Raw genomic sequence first — 26026 nt, 5'->3', positions numbered from 1 at the left:
CTCCTCTCTTCCCCTACAAATACACACTATCCCTACCCCTTCCGTTCCCCATGCCCTCTGGATTTCTGCTTCCATTCCGTATGATAGTTGCATTCTGATCCGAGCTGCCAGTCATGTGTGCATGAGGTGTGCTTGCTTGTGTAAATGAATTTCTTTTTCTGACAAAGGCTGTGCCCGAAAGCTTATGTGTAAGTGTAATTGTGCCTGTCTGGAAGTTAATGTGTCACCTTTATGATATGTAGCAATCTATCTTTTCCTACAGTGTTGATATTCCAACCTGCAGCTCCCACTGCCTGAAATCTTGTCATTTCATAGTTTCATAGTGACCACCAAAGTGCCAGATTATGAAATCTATCCTATCTCACAGCACACAGGTTGCCATGTGTGTTATTTCTGTCAGTTTTTAGGCAGTGAGATTTCTTTGTCACAACTGACATAACTGTCATACAATATATACATGAACTGAGAGACATGGTAAAGAGTAAATGAATTCTAGGTGTCCACATGGTTGTTTGTTTTCTAGATGAACTTCAAGCTGAACATAACAAAAAGTCTATATTATGAGCCTTTTGTTATTGCTGACATCACATTCATATGTGTATGTGACTTGCATTAATGAGTTGTAATGTCACGTTTGGCCAATTAGTATGTAAGGGTTGAATAAATAAAAAGCACAAAATTCTATAAATATATACAAAAAGCTGATGTTAATAGTCTTGAAGTACCCATCAAGCAAGTTGGATTTAATGAAAAACTATGTCTATCATGTATGTAAGTTCTTATTTCAGACTTAGATCCAATGGTAACCCAACATTTCATATTAAATTAGACAATTTTTCATGAAGGAGATTGGGAGACCCCAAACCGAATTTTGTTGGTTAAAACTCTGTAAAGGTTTGTATATACATCTTATCCTGTAGCTCTGTTTGTTCATTAAGTATGTTGTCAGGGTGTTTCATCAGATGAGTGTATATCTTAATGTATTTTAGAACATTTAGTAATCTACCTTTTTCAGCTTTATGAAGAATGGTGGTGTTTTTATTAATATCAGTAGCAAAATGCTTGTCTTATCTTAAATGAGTACCAAATGCTAACGGATTGGCTTCATTCTCATTAACAAGCTCTAGATCTTGTTTAGAAGTCTCTCCCTGTTTGCCCAACATAGAATTTATCATATTCACTACATATTATTTAGTATACTCTGGAAATGTTTTATACTTGGCTCTTGTGTATAATACCATGGTCTTACATTTTTCTCTGTCCTGAAGCTAATTTCCTCAAACATTACCAGTCAATTTTTTTTATTTTTTATTTTGAAATGATGATCCAATAACCCCAACCCATTTCTAAATACAACATGGAACCTCCCACTTCCTTCCACAATAATCATTGAAATCCAGTTTTTAATTATGAATAATACATTTAACATGAGCTAATGTTACCTTGGTTTGTGAGTTCTCGTCTTAGAATAGGATACAGTACTGGATCAATTGAATCAGCTTCCTCAATCAGAAGTGTTTTGCCAAACCTAAAACATAATTCAATAATAAATATTACTCAACTCAAAGAATATATGGAAAACAACGCTTAAGGTTTCCCTGATGATAATACATTTTTTCCTCTGGTAAGATAGAAAATTCCATATGCCTAGTTGCAAATGTTATTTAAATGTGGTAATGGAAAGAAGTTCTGGCAGAACACAACAATTCAGCAGTAAAGATAACAACTCATTGAATAATATGGACATTAATTTGAAGACAGCCACACACACAAGACGGAAAACTTCACAAGGTATCAGACAAATCCATTTTCAAACTAGAGTACACACACACACACACAAATGTATGCACAGAAGTTTCCAGTCTTGTACATGTGCCTTTTGATGTGTTGTTACTTTTACTCCCAAATATAAATTCAGAGGACTTATATATACAATATGAACTCACTATTCTGATAGCACAGCAAAGATACAGTAACCTAATATTAATGTGATAAGTAGAAATAATATAGGAACTGGAAACTATAATTGCTAGAAGATCAACTTTTCTTTTGTAATTGTTCAGTTACATTAATATTTTGGCAATACAACTAATTGGTCGTGAACTGCATCATACAAAATTTAGAGATGTTCAGACGTAAAAGGAGGTTTATGTGTCACTATGAGAATGTACAATAATGTCAAGATTTTTTTTTCCCTATCTGTCAATCTGTCAAAATCTGATACAGAGTATATGTTGTGCCTTCTGGTTTTCTCAGGATGATTGATTAAGGGTGTGCTTCCAGGTGTTCTGCTGGCAAAACACCCAGATAGATATCATTAATCAGAGCAACTATTTATGGGTAAATCATTCACGTACAACAGGAACAGAAAAAGATCTCAAATGGAGTCTGGAAGATAATTTTCTACATTTATGATTAAAATTAATTTTTCTAGATTGTTAAAGTATGATATAACATACAAGTGATCATTACCTCAAACTTTCTCATACTTACACAGTTTGGAGATAAAGATAGTGAAGTGTACCAAGTTTAATCCTGTGTAAGATTATAGAAGTTTTCTGCAACCTGACTACTTTTATCAAATGTCATGTGAAGTTTTTTTAATTTGTTAATACCAAATACAGAACTATTTCTTTGCTGGAGACAGAATTGATTATTTAAAACAATATACTATGGTCAACAGATTCTTTCTCAATGAAATCTCGGGGCATATTTCTCCAAGTGTTTTTGTAAATACTACCCAATTTATATTAGCAACTATGGGGAATAAGCCATTTGTTTCTAAACCAACTTTGAAATTTTGTGTTATGAACTGTGCAGTCATGTTGTACCACATATTATTGAAAATTTACCTCTCCCCTATTTCTGAAAAGCTATGATATTTATTCATTATGGTCACCTAAAAAGATAGCTTTACCTGAGAGCAAACCAAAATACTGTTAGTAATATTTTATTCAATGTCATTGGGTTGTAACTAATTAAAATATATTTATATTAATATATTTCATATTCGTTGGAATTGTGATGGAACTATGTAAACTTTTCCTGATAATATCATAACTCATAGGGTAGTACATGGCCCATTTTTTGATACATGTAACCAAAATTATTTCATGATTTTTAATAGTTATTTTGTGAACCTTAAATTCAATAATGTATTCGATTGTTTTGTTTTATATAAAAGGAAGGGGCGCATGAACCAGAAGGTCCATCTGCCTGCATTACTGTCTTTCGGAAGCTGTTTGTGTGAGAGTCCTTCAGAGGCTGTCAGACGACAATGTATATTCCACCTAAGCCTACTGGAGATGAGAGGTCAGAACTGGAAGAAATGTTGAGACCCTATAAAGATATATTTAGTGAGAAACCAGGCAGAGTTAAGAACTATACATGCAAGTTAAGACTCAAAGGGCACCAGCCTTTCTTTATAAAACCATATTTAGTTCTTGTTTGTAAAAGACAGGTTGGGGAGAGATAGTTGCAGGAGATGCAAAAGTGAAGGATTATTGGAAGGAGTAATAGCCAATACAACAACCCTTTGGCTGTTATAAGTAAAAAGGATGGTGGGGTAGGCTTGTGCTTGATTTACATCATCTAAATAAATTTTTGGAAAGAGAAACTGATCACCCTTAGTCAATGGAAAAATTACTCAACATATTTTCTGGCACCAAGTATTTTTCATGGCTGGATTTGACCTCAGGTTTCCATCAGATAATATTAGAATCAGAAACTAGGAAATATACTGCATTCTTACTCTCTAGTAAAAGCTATCAGTATTGTGCAGTACCCTTTGGTCTGGGTGTATCTGTAGCAGAGTTTATTATAGCCTTAGATCTTCTGTTGGGTAGTGAAATGCATTAAAAACTGGTAATTTATGTTGATGACATACTCATAACAAGCAACAACTGGGATGAGCATGTCCACACAATCAATGAGGTAGCTAATAAGTTCAGGCAGAGAGGTATGACATTTAAGTTAGCTAAGTGTAAGTTTGATGTAAGAACTTCAACTTCTTAAGATGCTCTATTTGCAAAGAAGGAATACAGGATATTAAGAACTTCAGAATCATGTTTATCAAAGGTATAAAAGGGGAAAAAGAAATAGTTAACATATGTGAACAACTGAGGAGATATCAAAATCAGGATGAAGACCTTATGTTAGTAAAGAGCTTACTTGGAAAACAGTAGTACGAGAAAGTTGCACTATACTACCAGGTACATAAGGGGATTCTGTTTGAAAGATGCAGACCCAATTCTGATCAGTGGAAATTATGCTGGCCTAAACAACAAGTTTATTTACTTATTGGGTTTGTACATGAAAGTTTTGGACATTGTGGCAGTATGAATTGCATCCAGAAGTTGCAGAAGAATGTTTATTTTAGTAATATCTCTAAAAGAGTGATGTCTTAAATAGCATCTTGTGACAGATGTCAGAGGCTAAAGGTGACAAATCAGAGTCATAGAGGATTTCTACATAGAATTATTCATAAAGCTAAGACTGAGCTCATTGGAGTCAATTTCTATGGTCAACTTCCTTGTTCAAGAGAGGGGTACTCTCATGTGTTTGTAGTTGTTGATTCATTCACTAAATTAATTAAGCTATATCCATTGAGAAAAGTCACTAGCCACAAGAAAATTCTATATTTTGTCAATGATTCCTTCACCAATGCAGGTAAACCAAAAGCAATCCTATCTCACAATGGCAGCCAACTTGTATCCAACGTTTAGAAGCAGTTTCTTACAGATATGAATATCAAACATACAGGAATTTCAGTTTAATTACCTTCTTACAATCCAACAGAGAGATACATGAGAGAGATTGGACACCTTTGTAGGACTTACTGTGCTAAGGACCACCCTAACTGGCATTCTTACATAGAACAGTTTGAGGATATCCTCAACCATTTACAAAACACCACTAATGGATTTTCTCCACATGAAATTCATTACAATAAGAAGGCTGTGAAGCTTTTTTTATGAATTAATTAAGTTCCCTGTATGCTCTGATCTTTCACCTGATGAGAGAGAGAATACTGTGAGGAAAAATATGAAAGCTTATCATAATAAGAAAAATTTAAGTCATGATAAAGGTTTGAAAGTAACACAGTATAAAGTTGGTGACCCAGTATTAACCAAAAGCTACAAGAAGTCTACAGCAATAAACAAAGAGATTAATAGATTTTTTGATATATACATTGGACCTTCCAAAATTTCTGGAATATCACATCCTAATGCTTATCAACTTATTTATCCAAAATCAAGATAAGTGTTTGGTTTGAGAAATACTGTTCAGTTGAAACCTTACATTCGTCATTAACTTGCATCCTCAGGGGGATGTACATTCTTTGTCCATCATACATGTGCCAAACACAAGGTCCCCAGCTAATGTGGTGTTTGCTCCTACAGTTTTATGCATCAATACCACACTTTTTTTTTTTTTTAAATAAAAACATGAGATAACACAAATCTTTCCTTATGATGGTTGATGCTATAGAGTGTCCGTAGAACTGTGGAGGATTGGATAATAGAGCTTCCTCTTTGGGTGTTACACAGTTGTTGGGAATATACCCATATACATGAATATAATTGTAATGAATCATGTTGTACTAGCAATAATGTTAGGATAGAAACAAGACAAGTAGAGATACGCTCTACAGTTGATTAATTTCTGTATATTCACCTGTTTGTCTCTACAAGTTCTGCTGCATTAATATTGTTAAAAACCATGTATCCTAACTGGACATTACAGAAGTATTATAAAAGTTATTTGGGAGATGAAGATTATTGATAACCACATCTGTTCATCATTTCATAAGTCACGAGAATCTTGCATCAAGAGGATCGAAGCAGACAAGAAGAATTTGCGTGAGCTGAGGAGGGGTGATCCGGTGCCAGTATTGTCATACCATCAGGGACAATGGCGGTAATGGGAAAAAGAAGTACATAAAATAATATGACGAATAATGATCTAAAAATGTATTGACTTTAAAGGTCCGTTGATATCTGCGCCAGTTAAAGTTCACTCAGGATATGTCTATGTTCCAATTTCTTTCAATTATTCTTGACATTTTTTTTGATTATTCATGCAGCAATTATTAATCAGTTTCCATTATATATTATAAGTTTTGCCCGCCTCCCCTGTTCTTAGCCACTATTAAATGGAGACCGTGACACAATGGCGCCGAGCAGAATATGAGCAGATCTTAGAATTGTTGAGATAAAAATTTTTTTTGAGATAAATGAGCCATTTTATCATTACAAGAAACAAATGAGACCTTTGTCGCATTTGTTACATGTTTGCAAGTTTGGGACCAATAAAAGCTTGAAGGAGCAAATTAAAATTTTGACTTCAGCAGTTAAGATAGGAAGCTGTTATGCCGGAACTGGCATGATTGTGTCTCGACAATCGGACATGAAGATGGCGGCCAGATGGATCGCCAAAATATCCTGTATTGAAGACTATCATATCTGGCAGCATGCCCATGAAGAACAGGGACCAAAGCATATATAAACACACACACACGCACACACACACACACATACACACACACACACACACACACACACACACACACATCTAGCTGATTCCCATTTTGCGCGTGACCACAGACTGCTCTCAAACAGCTTGGGAAACAAAGATGTTGATAAGCAACTTGGTCGATAGTCACCACATTAGCCCCCCTCCCCACCAAGACAATCATGGGGGCATAAATGTAAAGGAGGCACCTGGGATATTCGGGGATGGTGTTTAAACAGAAACAATACATGACCTTAGTAAATGAAGTGCTCAAGCCAGCAGGTGGGGGGGAGGGGGGGGGGGGAGGTGGAATGGTCCTGCATGACTGGGCAAATCCCCATACAGCAGTGGAGAAATCTGTGGAGGGGGTAGTGAATTGTCAGGAGCTGGGGTAGCAAACCTGAAAGCCTGATGCAGTATGAAGGACTCTGACCATTGATGGGTCAGTACCAACAGGCAAGGGGACAGACTGGAGAAGGTGATTGTGGGTCAAGTTGTCATTGGGAAAGCTGCCTCATTTGCAAAATACAAACACGTTATCAGGATGCACAACAAAAAGACTTTACAACTACAAATGAAATCAGTGTTGACATTAACTATCACTTCCGTAGAGGGGGTGGCAGAGTCTCCAAACGAATCATCACCGGTGACAGCACATACTCTGAGCTTGGCCCCTGATACATCAGTAAATCCTAACAGGGGAGAGGCAGGGGGCTGCCTGTAGGAGAGGGAGTCATCACACATGTCAGTCTGTAGGCTGATGTCACACGCACCTGTAGCACTGTCACACAACTGGGAGTGAGTAACGTCACAAGTGCGGGAATGGTCGTCACTCACCCACAGACTGTCGTTAGATATCTCATCAGAGGCGGGTATAGCAGGAGGTGTGGGCCGACTCGGTGGAGTATCAAGCAGTTGTCTTAAATACCACACCAGTTTGAGGCATCAGACAGATACCGTTTGAGGTGTGCCGCTAATGAGTACTTCAAATGTGTTGTTACGCCATGAGATGAGTCTATGCAGGCCAGAGTATGGAGGGCTGAGCACCAATCAGATGGTGTCATCACTCACCATGACGTGAGTGCATGACGCTAAGTCCTGGCGCTGAAACATGGGGGGAAGTGAGTGCAGCCGAGGGAGGAGGGTTGGGGGCACACGAACGTTAGTGATTAGCTGCTTAACATTCCTGACGAAGGTCAAGTCACATGTTTTATCTGGAGGGGTGAAGGCTGGATTAGCTCTATTGGGAGTGTGAGGGGTTTTCCATGTAGTACTTCTACCAGAGATGCACCAAGGTCCTCCTGGTACGCGGCCCGAACGCTTAATATTACCCATGGTTGGGTGTTGGCCCACTCGCCTACGTAGCACATCAGTGAAGCTTTAAGAGATTGGTGCCAGTGTTTGACAAGCCCATTACTCTGGGAGTGGTATGCTGCTGTCCTAAATCATTTCAACCTGAACAGTTCAGAAAGCTGCTGGAAGAGGGCGAACTCAAACTGGCAGACCTGGTTAGTGGTGATAGAACCTGGGCAGGCGAAGCGTGAGATCCACATTAATAAAAGGGTTTGGGCCACTGCGTTGGCTGTGACAATAGTGAGGGGAATTACCTCTATCCAGTGGGTAAACCTGTCAATGGCAGACAGTATGTAATGAAAGGGGCCTGAGAGGAGTAAGGACCAAACGATATCGATGTGTCTGTGTTGAAATCTTCATTTTGCCATGTCGAACGTACACATGGGGGGCTGTGCACGACATCCTACATTTGCACCCTGACAAGTTACACAAGCTTGTGCCCAACTGCGACATTATTTTATCACCTCGACCCATATGAAACATTAGGACACCAAACATGCAGTGGTGCATATGCCAGGGTGTGCCAAATCATGAATACTATTCAAAATGTCACAGAGGAGAGGTGCGGGAATCACTGGATGTATGCGTCCTGTTGAAATGTCACACCAGACGAGTGGCAAGAACCCAGTAAGTGTCCATAACTTGAGTTTGAGTCCTGTTTTAGTATCGGAGCACAATGCATCAAGTTCAGTAATCATCTGTTAGCAATCTAGGGAGTTCGCTGAGGTCCAGTTGTGAAGATAATACTGACACACTAGATAAAAAATTGGCTATGACATTGCCTGCTGCTCTGACATAACGTATGTTGTTTGTAACCTGGAATATCAGGCCCATATGACAGAAATGTCTTGGGGACATGTCCTTGCCTGGGTTGCGGAAAACATATATGAGCAGTTCGTGTCAGTAAATACCACGAGATGATGACTTTGGTATTGTCTCGGAAATGTTTGATAGCCGCATAAATAGCAAATAGTTCCTGGTCAAAGGTCGACCATTTACATTGAGAAGCAGACAATTTGTGGGAGAAAAATCTGAGCGGCTGTACAACAGAACCCACAGATTCCTGAAGTACTGCCCCTCACTGCTCTATCACTTGCGTCTGTAGTAAGCGAGGTGGGAGTATCAGGGGTGGAGTGAGCGAGCATAACGGCCATCTGTAAGGCTGATTTGAGGTTATCAAATGCACGTCGCATGTCTGGAGCTCACATGACCGCCCGAGACCTTAAAGTGTTGTTGCCTGTGAGAGTGTCTGTCAGTGGGGCTTTTATGTCAGTGGCATAGGGAATGTGTTTGCAGTAGCAATTTACAGTTCCTAGGAAACAGCGGAGGCCCTGAAAGTCTGTGGGCAAACACAGCATACGAATAGCCTCGACCCATTCAGGTAGGGGTGGAAACAATGTGGCCCAGAAAAGTGGCACTAGTGCAGTGGAGTTGTGACTTAGCATCGTTCACCATGGCACTGTTTGCTTGTAAGAATTGTAACACTGCATTAAGTAAGGTTCATGTTCCTCGAGTGAGGAGGAAAAAATTAACAAGTCATCCAGGTATGCATACACAAAGTCCAGTTTTCCAACCAATGAGTCAATGAACCATTGACACATCTGTGCAGTATTTTTAACGCCATACGGCATAAACAGATACTTGAATAACATGAATGGGGTGATGATATCAGTTTTTTTTTAACGTCCTCAGGTTCCATTGGCAGTTGGTAGTATGCCTTGTAACAGCCTATTACACCGAAAATTTGTGCCCCCTGCAGTTGAGAAGCAAAATCTTGAATATTAGGGACAGAATAATTATCTAAAATTTTGCTGGTTTCAAGTGCACAGTAGTCTCTGCAGAGACGGCAAGTGTCACCTTCCTTAGGCACCAAATGAATGTGTGACGACTAGCTATTAGAAGAAGGGTGAATAGTCTTCTGTCAAAAACTTCCTGAAAAACCATTTTAGTGTGTTTAAATTGTTCTGGATTTAAACACCTAGCCTTTGTGGGCACTGGTGGACCTTCTGTGGTATTCATTCCATTTGCTGATTGCAAATACCAATGGGGATGATGGACCTGCACCCGATGAAGTATGACTAATTTGTAATGCATACACTTGTGTGTCACAGGTTGGTGGATCAGCAGCAGTGACCGTGTTCTACTGGTAGTCCCTGTCATAGAGCTCAGTGGGATGCTTGGTGGTGTCGTGAGCACAGCTTCTGTCCGGCAGTACAAAAGTCATGCAGCATCGGCGGCGGGTGTGAGGAGGCAGCACAGGGGTTGGGGTCGTGGTCATGTGTGACAGCTGGGCGACCCGCTTACAAGTGTCTGTGAGCTTGGCTTGCATGACAGAGATGTGTAACCACAGGGTTTTGTTGTTGTCCCGAAGCTTGCCATTGTCTGATTTAAGAGAGAGTACCACAACGGCAGCTTCAGCTAGCCTGCACAATAGAGTGGCGCTGTCGTGTGAGAGGGAAGAAATATCGGAACTGGTGGTATCTTCTACCAAGTTAAAAATTAGTGTACACTGTTGCAGGTTAGGTGAAAGAGCATGGGCTAAGAGAAAATCTACCCTGAGCATGGGTTCATCCACATTGGTGAAAGTCCACTGTAAGAGAGTGTTAATGTCCTGAAGTTTAACATTTAAATTAGTTATGCCATGAGATTGGATCATAGTATTATTTGCGGCTTGAAGTGGGGAGCAAGGCTGACACTTGAATTTAATACCTGCAGACAAAGGTATGACACTGACCTTAGCCCCCATGTTGACTAGAAACAAAAGACAAGGTGAAGAAGCACTAAGAGACAGGCGTCTGTGATATGTAACGCAGCCCACAGCACCTGAGTGGAGTCGCGATATTAGTCTGGGAATGTGTCGCCAAAGCAGGAATGGAAATAACACCAAGCAGAGTGGCGTGAGGTGTCATCTGTTGAGCTGCCTGAGGCCAAAGCAGCATTGGAGGGGATCATGTTTGTAGATTCCTCCGACGGTGCTGCCGCAATAGAGCTGGTAGGTGAGGAGTTATGTCGGTGGTTGCCAAGTGGCGTTGGGTCAGCCCGCATGCACAGAGCGAGTCGTACCCACTCCGCACAAAACAATGGAATCTGTAGTGCAGGTGTGCCAATCCCTGATCCCTGAAGCGAGAGGGTCCACCAGGAGGGGGTTGGGGTGGGGGTGTGTGGGGGGGGGGGGTTGGGGGGGGGGGGGAGGTGTATGCGGGGTGGCAGGCTCTTGTAAGCCTTGTCTGTGATCTTCAGTTTAGCAACTAGTGGGGCCGAAATTAGATGGAGAAAGTGAATTTGAACTTCTGGAGGAAGTTTGAGCAACCAGATGGTCCAAAGTGTAGTGATGTGTGTCAGTCGTAGTGTGGAGATCACGCCAGAGTTGTGATGGGGATCTGGAACTCAGTGAGACATGAAAGATGATGAGGCAGACAGCTTCCTTTGTAGATCTGGAAAGGTGCTCGAGGATGGTGCATCAGGCGAATGCATATTTGCCCATAGGGGGAGGCGAAGCCACAATATCGGAGATCAAGTCTGGTTCATCATGGAGGTGACACAGTAAGCAAAGGAATTTAGTGTCATCAGTGATGCCACGTAGCTGCAGGACGTGGTCAACCAAGGCAAACCATGTGTGTGGATCGTCCTTGCGAAGTGACGGTAGTTTAGGCCAACGGATGGCGAAGTCTTCGTTTAACAGTTTGTCTGAAACTGCCACTCCCTGCCCGTAGCTCTGCAGCATAACAGGTTCAAGTGCAGTAGCAGTGTACCAGTGGCACAAAGCATGGTAGGCATGGCTGGCTCAACCGTGGTTGAGAAATCAACGAGTCGGGCATTCGACGAAGTAAAGCCAACAGCCATACAGTGGACCCGTATGGGAGAGTCATACCTGATGCTAGCACACATGGCTGAAGAAATGTAGAAACACTGTCCTGTTGCATACAGCTGGCTGATGTGTTCGGAAACTGTGTCAAACTATTGCGAACACAAGGCGGATAGTTGGAAAACGAAGCTGGGACGCCCATTGGAAAACCTAGTTGCGTCGTGTGTGGTGTAGCGGGTGGCAAGTGGTCCATTGCATGCTGCATGATGGAACGAGAGTTCGTTTTAGGACTTGTGAATAAATTCAGGGTCACCAGTATGGGTTTAGTGTTGGGGGATTCTGGATCCAATGATGTACACTATACACCATGTAATAAGCACGATTTTATTGGATTTTATTGGTCAGATCATATATATAACATGTTATTGTTTATTTCTGTATAGCACCACCTACATTTGGGTATCATCTTCATTGGTGTGGGGGTAGGGACTTAGAGGGAGGGGGAGTATTCAGAATCTATCTTGTGTTTTTCTTCGTTCCTAACATGCTGTAAGTTTTCTTCTATCTTTTATACTATGTCATCCACAAGATGATCACCCAACTTGTTTACCTCTTTTCCATACACGTATGTTTCTATTGCTGAAATCCTTCTCATTATCAGTGTCATATGTTGACTTCAACCTGAGATTTCATGTCCAGGAACCAAATCTGCAACTTGATTATCTTTCAATTGTATGTATTCATCCGATTTTTCATGACCCCTTTAAATAAGTGTTAGTACTTTAAGTTTCACTTATTTTGTGAATACCCTCTGTGATGATTTTCTTCTTGTTGAACTAGGTAACCGATTAATTACATGCTAATTGAATGACACACTTAGCCATGACTATGTCAAGTAACTCTCACTTTCTGCACCATAATATATATATGAACTTACTGGATTCCCCCCCCCCCCCTCCCCTCCCCATGAACCATGGACCTTGCCGTTGGTGGGGAGGCTTGTGTGCCTCAGCGATACAGATGGCCGTACCATAGGTGCAACCACACCGGAGGGGTATCTGTTGAGAGGCCAGACAAACGTGTGGTTCCTGAAGAGGGGCAGCAGCCTTTTCAGTAGTTGCAGGGGCAACAGTCTGGATGATTGACTGATCTGGCCTTGTAACAATAACCAAAACGGCCTGGCTGTGCTGGTACAGCGAACGGCTGAAAGCAAGGGGAAACTACGGCCGTAATTTTTCCCGAGGGCATGCAGCTTTACTGTATGATTAAATGATGATGGCGTCCTCTTGGGTAAAATATTCTGGAGGTAAAATAGTCCCCCATTCAGATCTCCGGGTGGGGACTACTCAAGAGGATGTCATTATCAGGAGAAAGAAAACTGGTGTAACTACGGATCGGAGCAGGTAGGTTACAAAATTTAAAAAGGGAAATGGATAGGTTAAAGTTAGATATAGTCGGAATTAGTGAAGTTCGGTGGCAGGAGGAACAAGACTTCTGGTCAGGTGACTACAGGGTTATAAACACAAAATCTAATAGGGGTAATGCAGGAGTAGGTTTAATAATGAATAGGAAAATAGGAATGCGGGTAAGCTACTACAAACAGCATAGTGAACGCATTATTGTGGCCAAGATAGATACGAAGCCCACACCTACTACAGTAGTACAAGTTTATATGCCAACTGGCTATGCAGATGACGAAGAAATTGAAGAAATGTATGATGAAATAAAAGAAATTATTCAGATAGTGAAGGGAGACAAAATTTTAATTGCCATGGGTGACTGGAATTCGGTAGTAGGAAAAGGGAGAGAAGGAGACGTAGTAGGTGAATATGGATTGGGGCTAAGAAATGAAAGAGGAAGCCGCCTGGTAGAATTTTGCACAGAGCACAACTTAATCATAGCTAACACTTGGTTCAAGAATCATAAAAGAAGGCTGTATACATGGAAGAAGCCTGGAGATACTGACAGGTTTCAGATAGATTATATAATGGTAAGACAGAGATTTAGGAACCAGGTTTTAAATTGTAGGACACTTCCAGGGGCAGATGTGGACTCTGACCACAATCTATTGGTTATGAACTGTAGATTAAAACTGAAGAAACTGCAAAAAGGTGGGAATTTAAGGAGATGGGACCTGGATAAACTGAAAGAACCAGAGATTTTACAGAGATTCAGGGAGAGCATAAGGGAACAATTGACAGGAATTGGGGAAAGAAATACAGTAGAAGAAGAATGGGTAGCTTTGAGGAATGAAATAGTGAAGGTAGCACAGGATCAAGAAGGTAAAAAGACGAGGGCTAGTAGAAATCCTTGGGTAACAGAAGATATATTAAATTTAATTGATGAAAGGAGAAAATATAAAAACGCAGTAAATGAAGCAGGCAAAAATGAATACAAACGTCTCAAAAATGAGATTGACAGGAAGTGCAAAATGGCTAAGCAGGGATGGCTAGAGGACAAATGTAAGGATGTAGAGGCTTAGCTCACTAGAGATAAGATAGATACTGCCTACAGGAAAATTAAAGAGACCTTTGGAGATAAGAGAACCACTTGTATGAGCATCAAGAGCTCAGATGGAAACCCAGTTCTAAGCAAAGAAGGGAAAGCAGAAAGGTGGAAGGAGTATATAGAGGGTCTATACAAGGGCAATGTACTTGAGGACAATAATATGGAAATATAAATGGACGTAGATGAAGATGAAATGGGAGATACGATACTGCGTGAAGAGTTTGACAGAGCACTGAAAGACCTGAGTCAAAACAAGGCCCCCGGAGTACACAACATTCCATTGGAATTACCGACAGCCTTGGGAGAGCCAGTCCTGACAAAACTCTACCATCTGGTGAGCAAGATGTATGAAACAGGTGAAATACCCTCAGACTTCAAGATGAATATAATAATTCCAATCCCAAAGAAAAGAGGTGTGGACAGATGTGAAAATTACCGAACTATCAGTTTAATAAGTCACAGCTGCAAAATACTAACGCGAATTCTTTACAAATGAATGGAAAACCTAGTAGAAGCCGACCTCGGGGAAGATCAGTTTGGATTCCGTAGAAATGTTGGAACACGTGAGGCAATACTGACCCTACGACTTATCTTAGAAGCTAGATTAAGGAAGGGCAAACCTATGTTTCTAGCATTTGTAGACTTAGAGAAAGCTTTTGACAATGTTGACTGGAATACTCTCTTTCAAATTCTGAAGGTGGCAGGGGTAAAACACAGGGAGTGAAAGGCTATTTACAATTTGTACAGAAAGCAGATGGCAGTTATAAGAGTCGAGGGGCATGAAAGGAAAGCAGTGGTTCAGTGGTTGGGAAGGGAGTGAGACAGGGTTGTAGTCTCTCCCCGATGTTATTCAATCTGTATATTGAGCAAGCAGTGAAGGAAACAAAAGAAAAATTCAGAGTAGGTGTTAATATCCATGGAGAAGAAATATAATCTTTGAGGTTTGCTGATGACATTGTAATTCTGTCAGAGACAGCAAAGGACTTGGAAGAGCATTTGAACGGAATGGATAGGGTCTTGAAAGGAGGATATAAGATGAACATCAACAAAAGCAAAACGAGGATAATGGAATGCAGTCGAATTAAGTCGGGTGATGCTGAGGGAAGAGATTAGGAAATGAGACACTTAAAGTAGTAAAGGAGTTTTGCTATTTGGGGAGCAAAATAACTGATAATGGTTGAAGTAGAGAAGATATAAAATGTAGACTGGCAATGGCAAGGAAAGCGTTTCTGAAGAAGAGAAATTTGCTATCATCGAGTACAAATTTAAGTGTAAGGAAGTCATTTCTGAAAGTATTTGTATGGAGTGTAGCCATGTATGGAAGTGAAACATGGACGATAAATAGTTTAGACAAGAAGAGAATAGAAGCTTTCGAAATGTGGTGCTACATAACTAATGAGAAAGTTTTGAATAGGATTGGGGAGAAGAGAAGTTTGTGGCACAACTTGACCAGAAGAACGGTTGGTAGGACATGTTCTGAGGCATCAAGGGATCACCAATTTAGTATTGGAGGGCAGCGTGGAGAGTAAAAATCGTAGAGGGAGACCAAGAGATGAATACACTAAACAGATTCATAAGGATGTAGGTTGCAGTAGGTACTGGGAGATGAAGAAGCTTGCACAGAATAGAGTAGCATGGAGAGCTGCATCAAACCAGTCTCAGGACTGAAGACCACAACAACAACAACTGGATTCTAAGTATTATATGGAAAATCTAGGATTTACAGTTAAGTTTACTGCTACGACGTACAGCTTTTTTTCTAAAAATATATGTTTTGCAATAAACTTCAAGATGACACTGTGATGCTGTGTATCATGAGTAGCAGATTGAAGATTAATATACATAAGTTGAGAATTTACTCATATAACACAAAGATGATAATTCTGGTCTAAACACTTTATACTCAGTCATTACATATGATTTTTTATCTTACACTTACATCTATTGTTGGCTTAGAGCCACACTTGACATGTTAAATAGGTTTCAGGCTGAGCAAGGGTTTTGTCTCACAGGAATTTCCTGTTTGGACTGTTGTGAGGTCAATGCTGGCCTACCTGTTTGCTTTCATAGTAGAGTTGTCTTTTGCCTGTGAAATTCTGCGTATACAGAAGGAGGAAAACTATCCAATGTTAGGATATTAATGTGATATATAACATGGTGATTATGCTTGCCAACATCTTGATATTATTACTTACTTACTTACTTACTTATATGCTATTTCTAACTACAATACATGTTTTGTCTAGTTCTGTGGTGAAATGACCCCTTTTGAGAACTACATACTAAAGTGAAAAATGAGCTAAATAGAAAATCATTATCATAAATGCACATAAATGACAAAAGCTTTTATTTATAGCAAGTGATGTCATCCATTAGGGTGGAAAGTTATATAGTGTGTGGTTTCAGGTACTGAAAAAACAGTGTTACCCAAAATGCCACACTGAACTGGTTTTCCCACCAGAAGAAATTACTTAAGTAGGAAAATGAAATTTCACAATAAATATGAAAGTGTACCTTGTATTACTTAGATAGGAATCCTATGTTACATTTTTTTAAACTTTGTTTTGATTCACACCTTGGGCGTATCTTATATATGGTTTTAGGATGTTTTGTTGTAATCAATACCTCATACCTCTGTAAATTTTTGTATTTCAAATTGTTTGTTTCTAAAGTGTTACACAATATTAATGCTATACCTTTATAATTTCATATGTTTTGCATGTTACACACAATACCCATGATTTCTGTTATATAATAATGATTTAATATTTTTGGTGCTTCACACTACTTGTATCTTACTATTTTTGTTATTTACACATATATTTCATACCTCTGGGTGCTGGATTGTAATTCTTTTCCAAACTTACTACATTCCACCTTCAGGGTTATAGAAAAGCATTTAGCTAACTTTTGGTTAATAAAACCTCTTCAGGGGTATTCAGATGGGACTACCTTCCCTAACCTATCTGAAATTCCTTCCTCATGTCAACATCCTCTGAAGACAGCATTTTAGCTTGAATTTTTAACTTTTTGGACTTTATACTGTTATGTCAATACCCAGTTCCAGCAGTAAGCTGCCCTTTAAAAGGGCATTTTAACCATGAGTTCTTGCAAATACTACTCAATTTGTATTAGCAAATATGGGGAATAAGCCATTTCTTAATAATCCAACTTTGAAATTTTGTGATATAAACTATGCAGTCATGTTGCACTACATATTCTTGAAAATTTACCTGTCCCCTATTTCCGAAAAGCTATGATATTTATTTATTACAGTCATCTAAAACAATAGCTCTGCTTGAGAACAAACCAAAATACAGATCAGAACTCATAAGGCAATATGTGGCCCATTTTTGATACATGTAGCCAAAATTATCTCATGACTTTTAATTGTTATTTTGTGAATCTTAAATTCAGTAACATGTTCAAGTATTTTGTTTTATGTAAAAGGAAGTGGCACATGAGCCATGACATCTGTCTGTCTGCATTATTGTCTTTCGGAAGCGGTTTATGTGAGAGTCTTTCACAGGCTGTCAGATGGCCAATGTATATTCCACCTATGTACTTGGTAATCAGTTACAATACATGACAAGAAAAGTATTTTACTCTGCGTTTTATTTCACAATATATTATTAAACAGTAATTCTATTTCTGTCTACACTCATATACAAGCAAGCACTCACACTGAAAAGACTGACTAACAGTTAGAAGTAGTGGGTCTGCTAAAATATTATAGGGAGACTTAGTAAAAAAATTTAATGAATAACATTGGCATAAAAGATAAACATGAGCAGAGGTTCATACTAACAAATAAAAATATACTTGGGTGAATGTGAAATAAGAAATGACTTTGTTGCTGATAATAATTTCGTTGTTAAACAAGTTGTAAAGATCAAAGAAAATAAGACTCTCAACAACAGGATTTAGCTGATCAGAGAACAAAAATGTAACATGACCCAATGAAAAAGAGGTAAAAGACTAGAGAAAAATGTTTGCCAGACAAAGAAAAACAATCACAAGCAAAGATAATAACTGTCAGGAAACAAGGTCATCAACCAATGAAATTTGGTCATAAAGAAAATAGATAAAATAACTAAAGAAAGAAGAAAATACTACCAAACAATAAAGAAAATAGTACTCAGTAATATAAACTGCACATAGAATATTTAACTACCCTCTGAAATGGCATGGCTTATTATGAAGTTCAATAAAATATTTCAAAATGTTTACAACAATTGATATTAGAAGGTTTGGTAAGATTGTTAAACATCTGTTACAACTGCAATTTAAGGTCAATTTAATTCAAGAAATAGACAAACAATATAAATACCTCATTGCTCAATTTGTGTCACATGTAAACAAGCATGTAACTCATGGTACATGTTTTCTTTGTTTCTGAGTTTGTAAGAAAATCATTAGCCTTGCATGTGCACACATAAATTGAGCATTTTAAGAGAAATGTGGCTAGTGCAAAACATAAATGGTAGTTACCAATTCTTTTATTGAAATGCTGTGGAATAAGTCAGTTTACAGGACAAGGATACATAATTAGTGTTAACATTAAGGAACACATTATTATTTTAGTCCTTTTTTATGTCATTGGGCAAATGAGCAAATATTTTTGTTGCTGAGTATTGAACTCCTTTCTCAGCCAATGACAGTTTTAATAATGATCGATTTCCCTCTAGTATTGTAGGTATGGACATCATTATTCTTATCAAGTAATGACAGGTTATTTATGATAAATTTCATTAGGGGGACAAGACAGCAACTGAAGAGAGTGATATAATATACACTTTAGTAGTATGAGAGTCTGAATATGGGATTGGGACCTTTTCTGCAAATACTTCATGTTATCAGTTTTTACGTGTACCACATTTTCCTCAACCAGGGTAGGACATGGTGATAACCTATAGAAATGGGATCTGTTTGCTGAATGGGATCCCCTGCAAATGAATATAAATGATATGCTAGTGACCAAGAAATTGTTTACAGATGAATTATTATTTACTAACTGTGAACACATAAAATCACCACTCAACACACTACAGGTCATACAAAAAATAATACTTATTGAGAGAGGTGAACAACAAAAGTGCAGGTGTCTGTATCATAATTAATAAAATATTCTGGGCCATTATGTTGCAGTCAGGTGGAGTTTCCATTAAAACCCAACATTTCATCCCCATCTGTGTAGATCATCTTCTAGGAGGATCCCAGCTGCTTTGAATGTCCGAGTCACACACTGGCTCACTACAGACTGCAGCAATATTCCATTCATGTGTGCTCCTGTGCAGTGGCATGAGGTCACACGCTTTGAATACCTGGGCACAATTGGCCATTGTCAGTTGCCTTCATCCACTGTTGCTATTATCCCATACTGGAAGACCTGTACATATCTTCTCCAGCACCAGGATCCAGATGTCATTTAATTTTAAGCACTCCTCCTTCCTACTGAAATTCCTGGTGTGTTTTACAATCTCTTTGGTCTCTCTGAACAGACTTTCATGGTATCAACTTGTGGCTGCCAGTATTTGAGTTCCATCAAATCAAATGTGGTGGTCTCTTGGCTGAAAAGCATATTCCACAACAGCTGATTTGCCAGTCTCTCCTTCCTATGTCAGTCTCTCCCTCCTACAGTCACCCTTGTGCACTTCTAGTTATTTTTTGACTGTTCTTTTTGTAGCATCCACATATACTTCCCCACAACTACATTGACTCCTATAAATTCTTTCATTTTCCAGATGTTTGGGCACACCCTTGGCCAATTTTAAATGATCCTACATCTCCTGAGTGGGTTTCTAGATTACCACAACGTTCCATTTTGTCAAGATTTTTCCTATGCAGTCAATAGCATCCCTAATGAAAGGCAGGAAAACTTCTGATTTCAATGGAACTTGTGCATCACCACAATTTTTGTGTGGTGGCATTAACACTCTCTTTACCTCAGTGGATGAATAATCATTCTTAAGCAACACATTGGTGAGGTGTTTTAATTCTGTGTCAAGCAGCTCTGGATCTTAAATGCTCCTTGTCCTATCTGCCAATGTTTTTATGATGCCTTGCTTTTGTTGTTGTTGGTGATTCAAATCCCAGCGTAGGTAGCAGGCTGTGTGTATGAGTTTTTGGTAAACTGTGTGTACAAGTCTTCCACTGTGGGGTGATAGCAATGGTGAATGGCAGCAGCTGACAATGGTCAATTGTGCCTGGGTATTCAAAAGCATGTGAAGTCATGGAACTGCACGGGAGTACACATAAATGGAATTTTGCTGCAGTCAGTAAAGAGCCAGAGTATGAATTGGACACTGAAAGAAGTTAGGATACCCTTTAAAATGTCCCCCACAGATCGGATGATTTTAATGGAAAGAAGAAACTCAGACGCACCACTCAGATGCACCAAGATAGAAATTGAAGCTGCCTGGGAGGTTGTTTGGACAAGATTCTGAAATGAGGGTTGGCATAAATTTATAATCGGGTTCTTCTGTTGACCAACAGACAGCCCACAGAAGTTACCAAAAACTTCTGAAAAAACCTCAGATTGCTAATACCTACCTTTCCCAATAGTAATTTCATCAGGGCAGGAAACTTTCGTTATCGAATAATTTACTGGAATAATTATAGTTTTAGAAGTGATGAGTGTGTCAAGGCACCTTGCAAAACAATGCTAAATACCTTCTCTGGAAAGTACTCACACCAATAATTGTAAGCTCACTCATGATGGAGATACAGTGTCCTGTCATATCAATGTGACCACCTGTCAAAAACATGAATAAATATCTTCTACAGCACGAACTACTGTGAAACTTACAGGGAAAGAGTCAGTGAGGGACTGAAAGGTGTCAACAAGGATGTGGAGCCAGTGTAGCGATGCATGGGGCAACAAATTTGTTATAAAAGCAAGTAAATTACTCAAGTGTCATGGAACTGCACAGAAGAACACATAAATGGAATTTTGCTGCAGTCAGTAAAGAGCCAGGGTATGAATTGGACACTGAAAGAAGTTAGAATACCCTTTAAAATGACCCCCACAGATCGGGACAAAACATTGGGTTTTTAATGGAAAGAAGAAACTCAGATGTACCAAAATAGAAATTGAAGCTGCCTGGGAGGTTGTTTGGACAAGATTCTGAAATGAGGGCTGGCATAAATTTATAATTGGGTTCTTGTGTTGACCAACAGACAGCCCACAGAAGTTACCAAAAACTTCTGAAAAAACCTCAGATTGCTAATACTACCTTTCTCAATAGTAATTTCACCCATGAACCATGTACCTTGCCGTTGGTGGGGAGGCTTGCGTGCCTCAATGACACAGATAGCTGTACCGTAGGTGCAATCACAACGGAGGGGTATCTGTTGAGAGGCTAGACTAACGTGTGATTCCTGAAGAGGGGCAGCAGCCATTTCAGTAGTTGCAGGGGCAACAGTCTGGATGATTGACTGATCTGGCCTTGTAACACTAACCAAAACGGCCTTGCTGTGCTGGTACTGCAAATGGCTGAAAGCAAGGGGAAACTACAGCTGTAATTTTTCCCGAGGGCATGCAGCTTTACTGTATGAATAAATGATGATGGCGTCCTCTTGGGTAAAATATTCCGGAGGTAAAATAATCCCCCATTCGGATCTCCGGGTGGGGACTACTCAGAAGGACATTGTTATCAGGAGAAAGAAAACTGGCGTTCTATGGATCGGAGTGTGGAATGTCAGATCCCTTAATCGGGCAGGTAGGTTACAAAATTTAGAAACAGAAATGGATAGGTTAAAGTTGGACATAGTGGGAATTAGTGAAGTTCGGTGGCAGGAGGAACACGACTTTTGGTCAGGCAAATACAGGGTTATAAATACAAAGTCAAATAGGGGTAATGCAGGAGTAGGTTTAATAATGAATAGGAAAATAGGAATGCGGGTAAGCTACTAAAAACAGCACAGCGAACGCATTGTTGTGGCCGAGATAGACATGAAGCCCACGTCTACGACAGTAGTACAAGTCTATATGTCAACTAGCTCTGCAGATGACGAAGAAATTGAAAAAATGTATGATGAAATAAAAGAAATTATTCAGATAGTGAAGGGAGACAAAAATTTAATAGTCATGGGTGACTGGAATTTGGTAGTAGGAAAACGGAGAGGAGGAAACGTAGTAGGTGAATATGGATTGGGGGTAAGAAATGAAAGAGGAAGTCGCCTGGTAGAATTTTGCACAGAGCACAACTTAATCATAGCTAACACTTGGTTCAAGAATCATAAAAGAAGGTTGCATACAAGGAAGAAGCCTGGATACACTGACAGATTTGAGAAATATTATGTAAGGGTAAGACAGAGATTTAGGAACCAGGTTTTAAATTGTAAGACATTTCCAGGGGCAGATGTGGACTCTGACCACAATCTATTGGTTATGAACTGTAGATTAAAACTGAAGAAACTGCAAAAAGGTGGGAATTTAAGGAGATGGGACCTGGATAAACTGAAAGAACCAGAGGTTTTACAGAGCTTCAGGGAGAGCATAAGGGAACAATTGACAGGAATGAGGGAAAGAAATACAGTAGAAGAAGAATGGGTAGCTTTGAGGAATGAAATAGTGAAGGTAGCAGAGGATCAAGTAGGTAAAAACATGAGGGCTGGTAGAAATCCTTGGGTAACAGAAGAGATACAGAATTTAATAGATGAAAGGAGAAAATATAAAAATGCAGTAAGTGAAGCAGGCAAAAAGGAATACAAACGTCTCAAAACTCAGATTGACAGGAAGTGCAAAATGGCTAAGCAGGGATGGCTAGAGGACAAATGTAAGGATTTAGAGGCTTACCTCACGAGGGGTAAGATAGATACCGCCTACAGGAAAATTAAAGAGACCTTTGGAGATAAGAGAACCACTTGTATGAGCATCAAGAGCTCAGATGGAAACCCAGTTCTAAGCAAAGAAGGGAAAGCAGAAAGGTGGAAGGAGTATATAGAGGGTCGATACAGGGGCGATGTTCTTGAGGACAATATCATGGAAATGGAAGAAGATGTAGATGAAGATGAAATGGGAGATATGATACTGCGTGAAGAGTTTGACAGAGGACTGAAAGACCTAAGTTGAAACAAGGCCCCGGGAGTAGACAACATTCCATTAGAACTACTGACAACCTTGGGAGAGCCAGTCCTGACAAAACTCTACCATCTGGTGAGCAAGATGTATGAGACAGGCGAAATACCCTCAGACTTCAAGAAGAATATAATAATTCCAATCCCAAAGAAAAGAGGTGTTGACAGATGTGAAAATTACCGAACTATCAGTTTAATAAGTCACAGCTGCAAAATACTAACCCAAATTCTCTACAGATGGATGGAAAACCTAGTAGAAGCCGACCTCGGGGAAGATCAGTTTGGATTCCATAGAAATGTTGGAGCACGTGAGGAAATACTGACCCTACGACTTATCTTAAAAGAAAGATTAAGGAAAGGCAAACCTACGTCTCTAGCATTTGTAGACTTAGAGAAAGCTTTTGACAATGTTGACTGGAATACTCTCTTTCAAATTCTGAAAGTGGCAGGGGTAAAATACAGGGAGTGAAAGGCTATTTACAATTTGTACAGAAACCAGATGGCAGTTATAAGAGTCGAGGGACATGAAAGGGAAGCAGTGTTTGGGAAGGGAGTGAGACAGGGTTGTAGCCTCTCCCCGATGCTATTCAATCTGTATATTGAGCAAGCAATAAAGGAAACAAAAGAAAAGTTCAGAGTAGGTATTAAAATCCATGGAGAAGAAATAAAAACTTTGAGGTTCGCCGATGGCATTGTAATTCTGTCAGAAACAGCAAAGGACTTGGAAGAGCAGTTGAACGGAATGGACAGTGTCTTGAAAGGAGGGTATAAGATGAACATCAACAAAAGCAAAACAAGGATAATGGAACGTAGTCGAATTAAGTCGAGTGATGCTGAGGGAATTAGATTAGGAAATGAGACACTTAAAGTAGTAAAGGAGTTTTGCTATTTGGGGAGCAAAATAACTGATGATGGTCGAAGTAGAGTGGACATAAAATGTAGACTGGCAATGGCAAGGAAAGCGTTTCTGAAGAAGAGAAATTTGTTAACATCGAGTATTGATTTATGTGTTAGGAAGTCGTTTCTGAAAGTATTTGTATGGTGTGTAGCCATGTGTGGAAGTGAAACATGGACGATAAATAGTTTAGACCAAAAGAGAATGGAAGCTTTCGAAATGTGGTGCTACAGAAGAATGCTGAAGATTAGATGGGTAGATCACATAACTAATGAAGAGATATTGAATAGAATTGGGGAGAAGAGGAGTTTGTGGCACAACTTGTCTAGAAGAAGGGACCGGTTGGTAGGAAATGTTCTGAGGCATCAAGGGATCACCAATTTAGTACTGGAGGGCAGCATGGAGGGGAAAAATCGTAGAGGGAGACGAAGAGATGAGTACACTAAGCAGATTCAGAAGGATGTAGGCTGCAGTAGGTACTGGGAGGTGAAGAAGCTTGCACAGGATAGAGTAGCATGGAGAGCTGCATCAAACCAGTCTCAGGACTGAAGACCACAACAACAACAATTTCATCATGGCAGGAAACTTTCGTTATCGAATAATTTACTGGAATAATTATAGTTTTAGAAGTGATGAGTGTGTCAAGACACCTTGCAAAACAATGCTAAATACCTTCTCTGGAAAGTACTCACACCAATAATTGTAAGCTCACTCATGACGGAGATACAGTGTCCTGTCATATCATTGTGACCACCTGTCAAAAACATGAATAAATATCTTCTACAGCACGAACTACTGTGAAACTTGCAGGGAAAGAGTCAATGAGGGACTGAAAGGTGTCAACAAGGATGTGGAGCCAGTGTAGCGATGCATGGGGCACCAAATTTGTTATAAAAGCAAGTAAATTACTCAACGGACAGTATTTTTCAGTACAGGTATTTCGTTCACTCCAAGCAAGTGTCAATTCATGACATCATCGTCCAGACACGAGTTGACAGTAATCTGTATCTGCTTTGACAAACTAATAATTTCTCTCAGGTGATAAAATTTTATTGATTATGTAATACAAGTTCTTGAAGTTTGTTCAGAATCAGAAATGTTTAATTACTAATTACATGCTATGATTTATTTGTTTAATATAAAGTTGTTTTGAATTTTGTATGTATAAAAAAGTGTGAATTTATCTGCAGCTTTTACTCTGGAACGAGTTATCACTTAAGGGTGCTAAAGGTGCACTGTACAGATTGCAGACCTATGTAGTGAATTTCATTTTGTGATCTTAACCCAAATCGAGAGTAAATCCAGTTTCATTTCAACTTTACATGAGATAGACACATAATGTTATTACAAAAGAGTCATTTAGCCGATTAGGGAAAATGGAAAACTGAACCCTCAGCGCTCAATTTGAAATACATTACACGCCAGTGTGTGATCGAGCTCTCCAGTAAATCACGCACAATAGTTGCAAATGCATTTGGACTTAATGCACAAAGTTGGAAATTAAATTTGAAACAAATGATGATTTTGAAAAAAAACTGAAAGTTTATTCAAAATATCGAGGTCCAGTTTTAATTGAGACATGTATCGCCTTGTTGATTACATTGCCTAGCAACTCTGTAAAGCAGTTTAATTAATTCATTAGAACAATTTGCGGCGTAGTAAGGCCCATTACACACACAAAATGTTACTCGAAGTTTACTGACAGCATGAGGGTATGGAGAGATTTTTTTCCATAAATGCCAATAAACTAGCAGTTTCAAAAGTTAAATTATTAACTGTTGTGTAACTTCATTGATTGTCCTATACCACTAAGGAATTTGTATCACGTCTAGGCATCGGTATACCAGGCCAACTCCACTGCCCTGGCCAGG

General features: G+C 39.4%; 1 protein-coding gene across 1 annotated transcript in view; it reads right to left on the bottom strand.

The window, feature by feature from the left end:
- The window catches only part of LOC124777773 (cytoplasmic dynein 2 heavy chain 1), an 829086-nt gene that overhangs the window by 148291 nt on the left and 654769 nt on the right, over window positions 1-26026 (bottom strand). Inside the window, exon 56 of the mRNA XM_047253283.1 lies at window positions 1443-1528. Within this exon, the coding sequence (XP_047109239.1) occupies window positions 1443-1528 (86 nt within the window). The remainder of the gene's footprint in view (window positions 1-1442; window positions 1529-26026) is intronic.

This window comes from Schistocerca piceifrons, chromosome 2 (assembly GCF_021461385.2).
Source record: "Schistocerca piceifrons isolate TAMUIC-IGC-003096 chromosome 2, iqSchPice1.1, whole genome shotgun sequence".
NCBI lineage: Eukaryota > Metazoa > Arthropoda > Insecta > Orthoptera > Acrididae > Schistocerca > Schistocerca piceifrons.
Note: the sequence above shows the minus strand (reverse complement) of the source record. Positions and strands in the feature narration are given on the sequence as shown.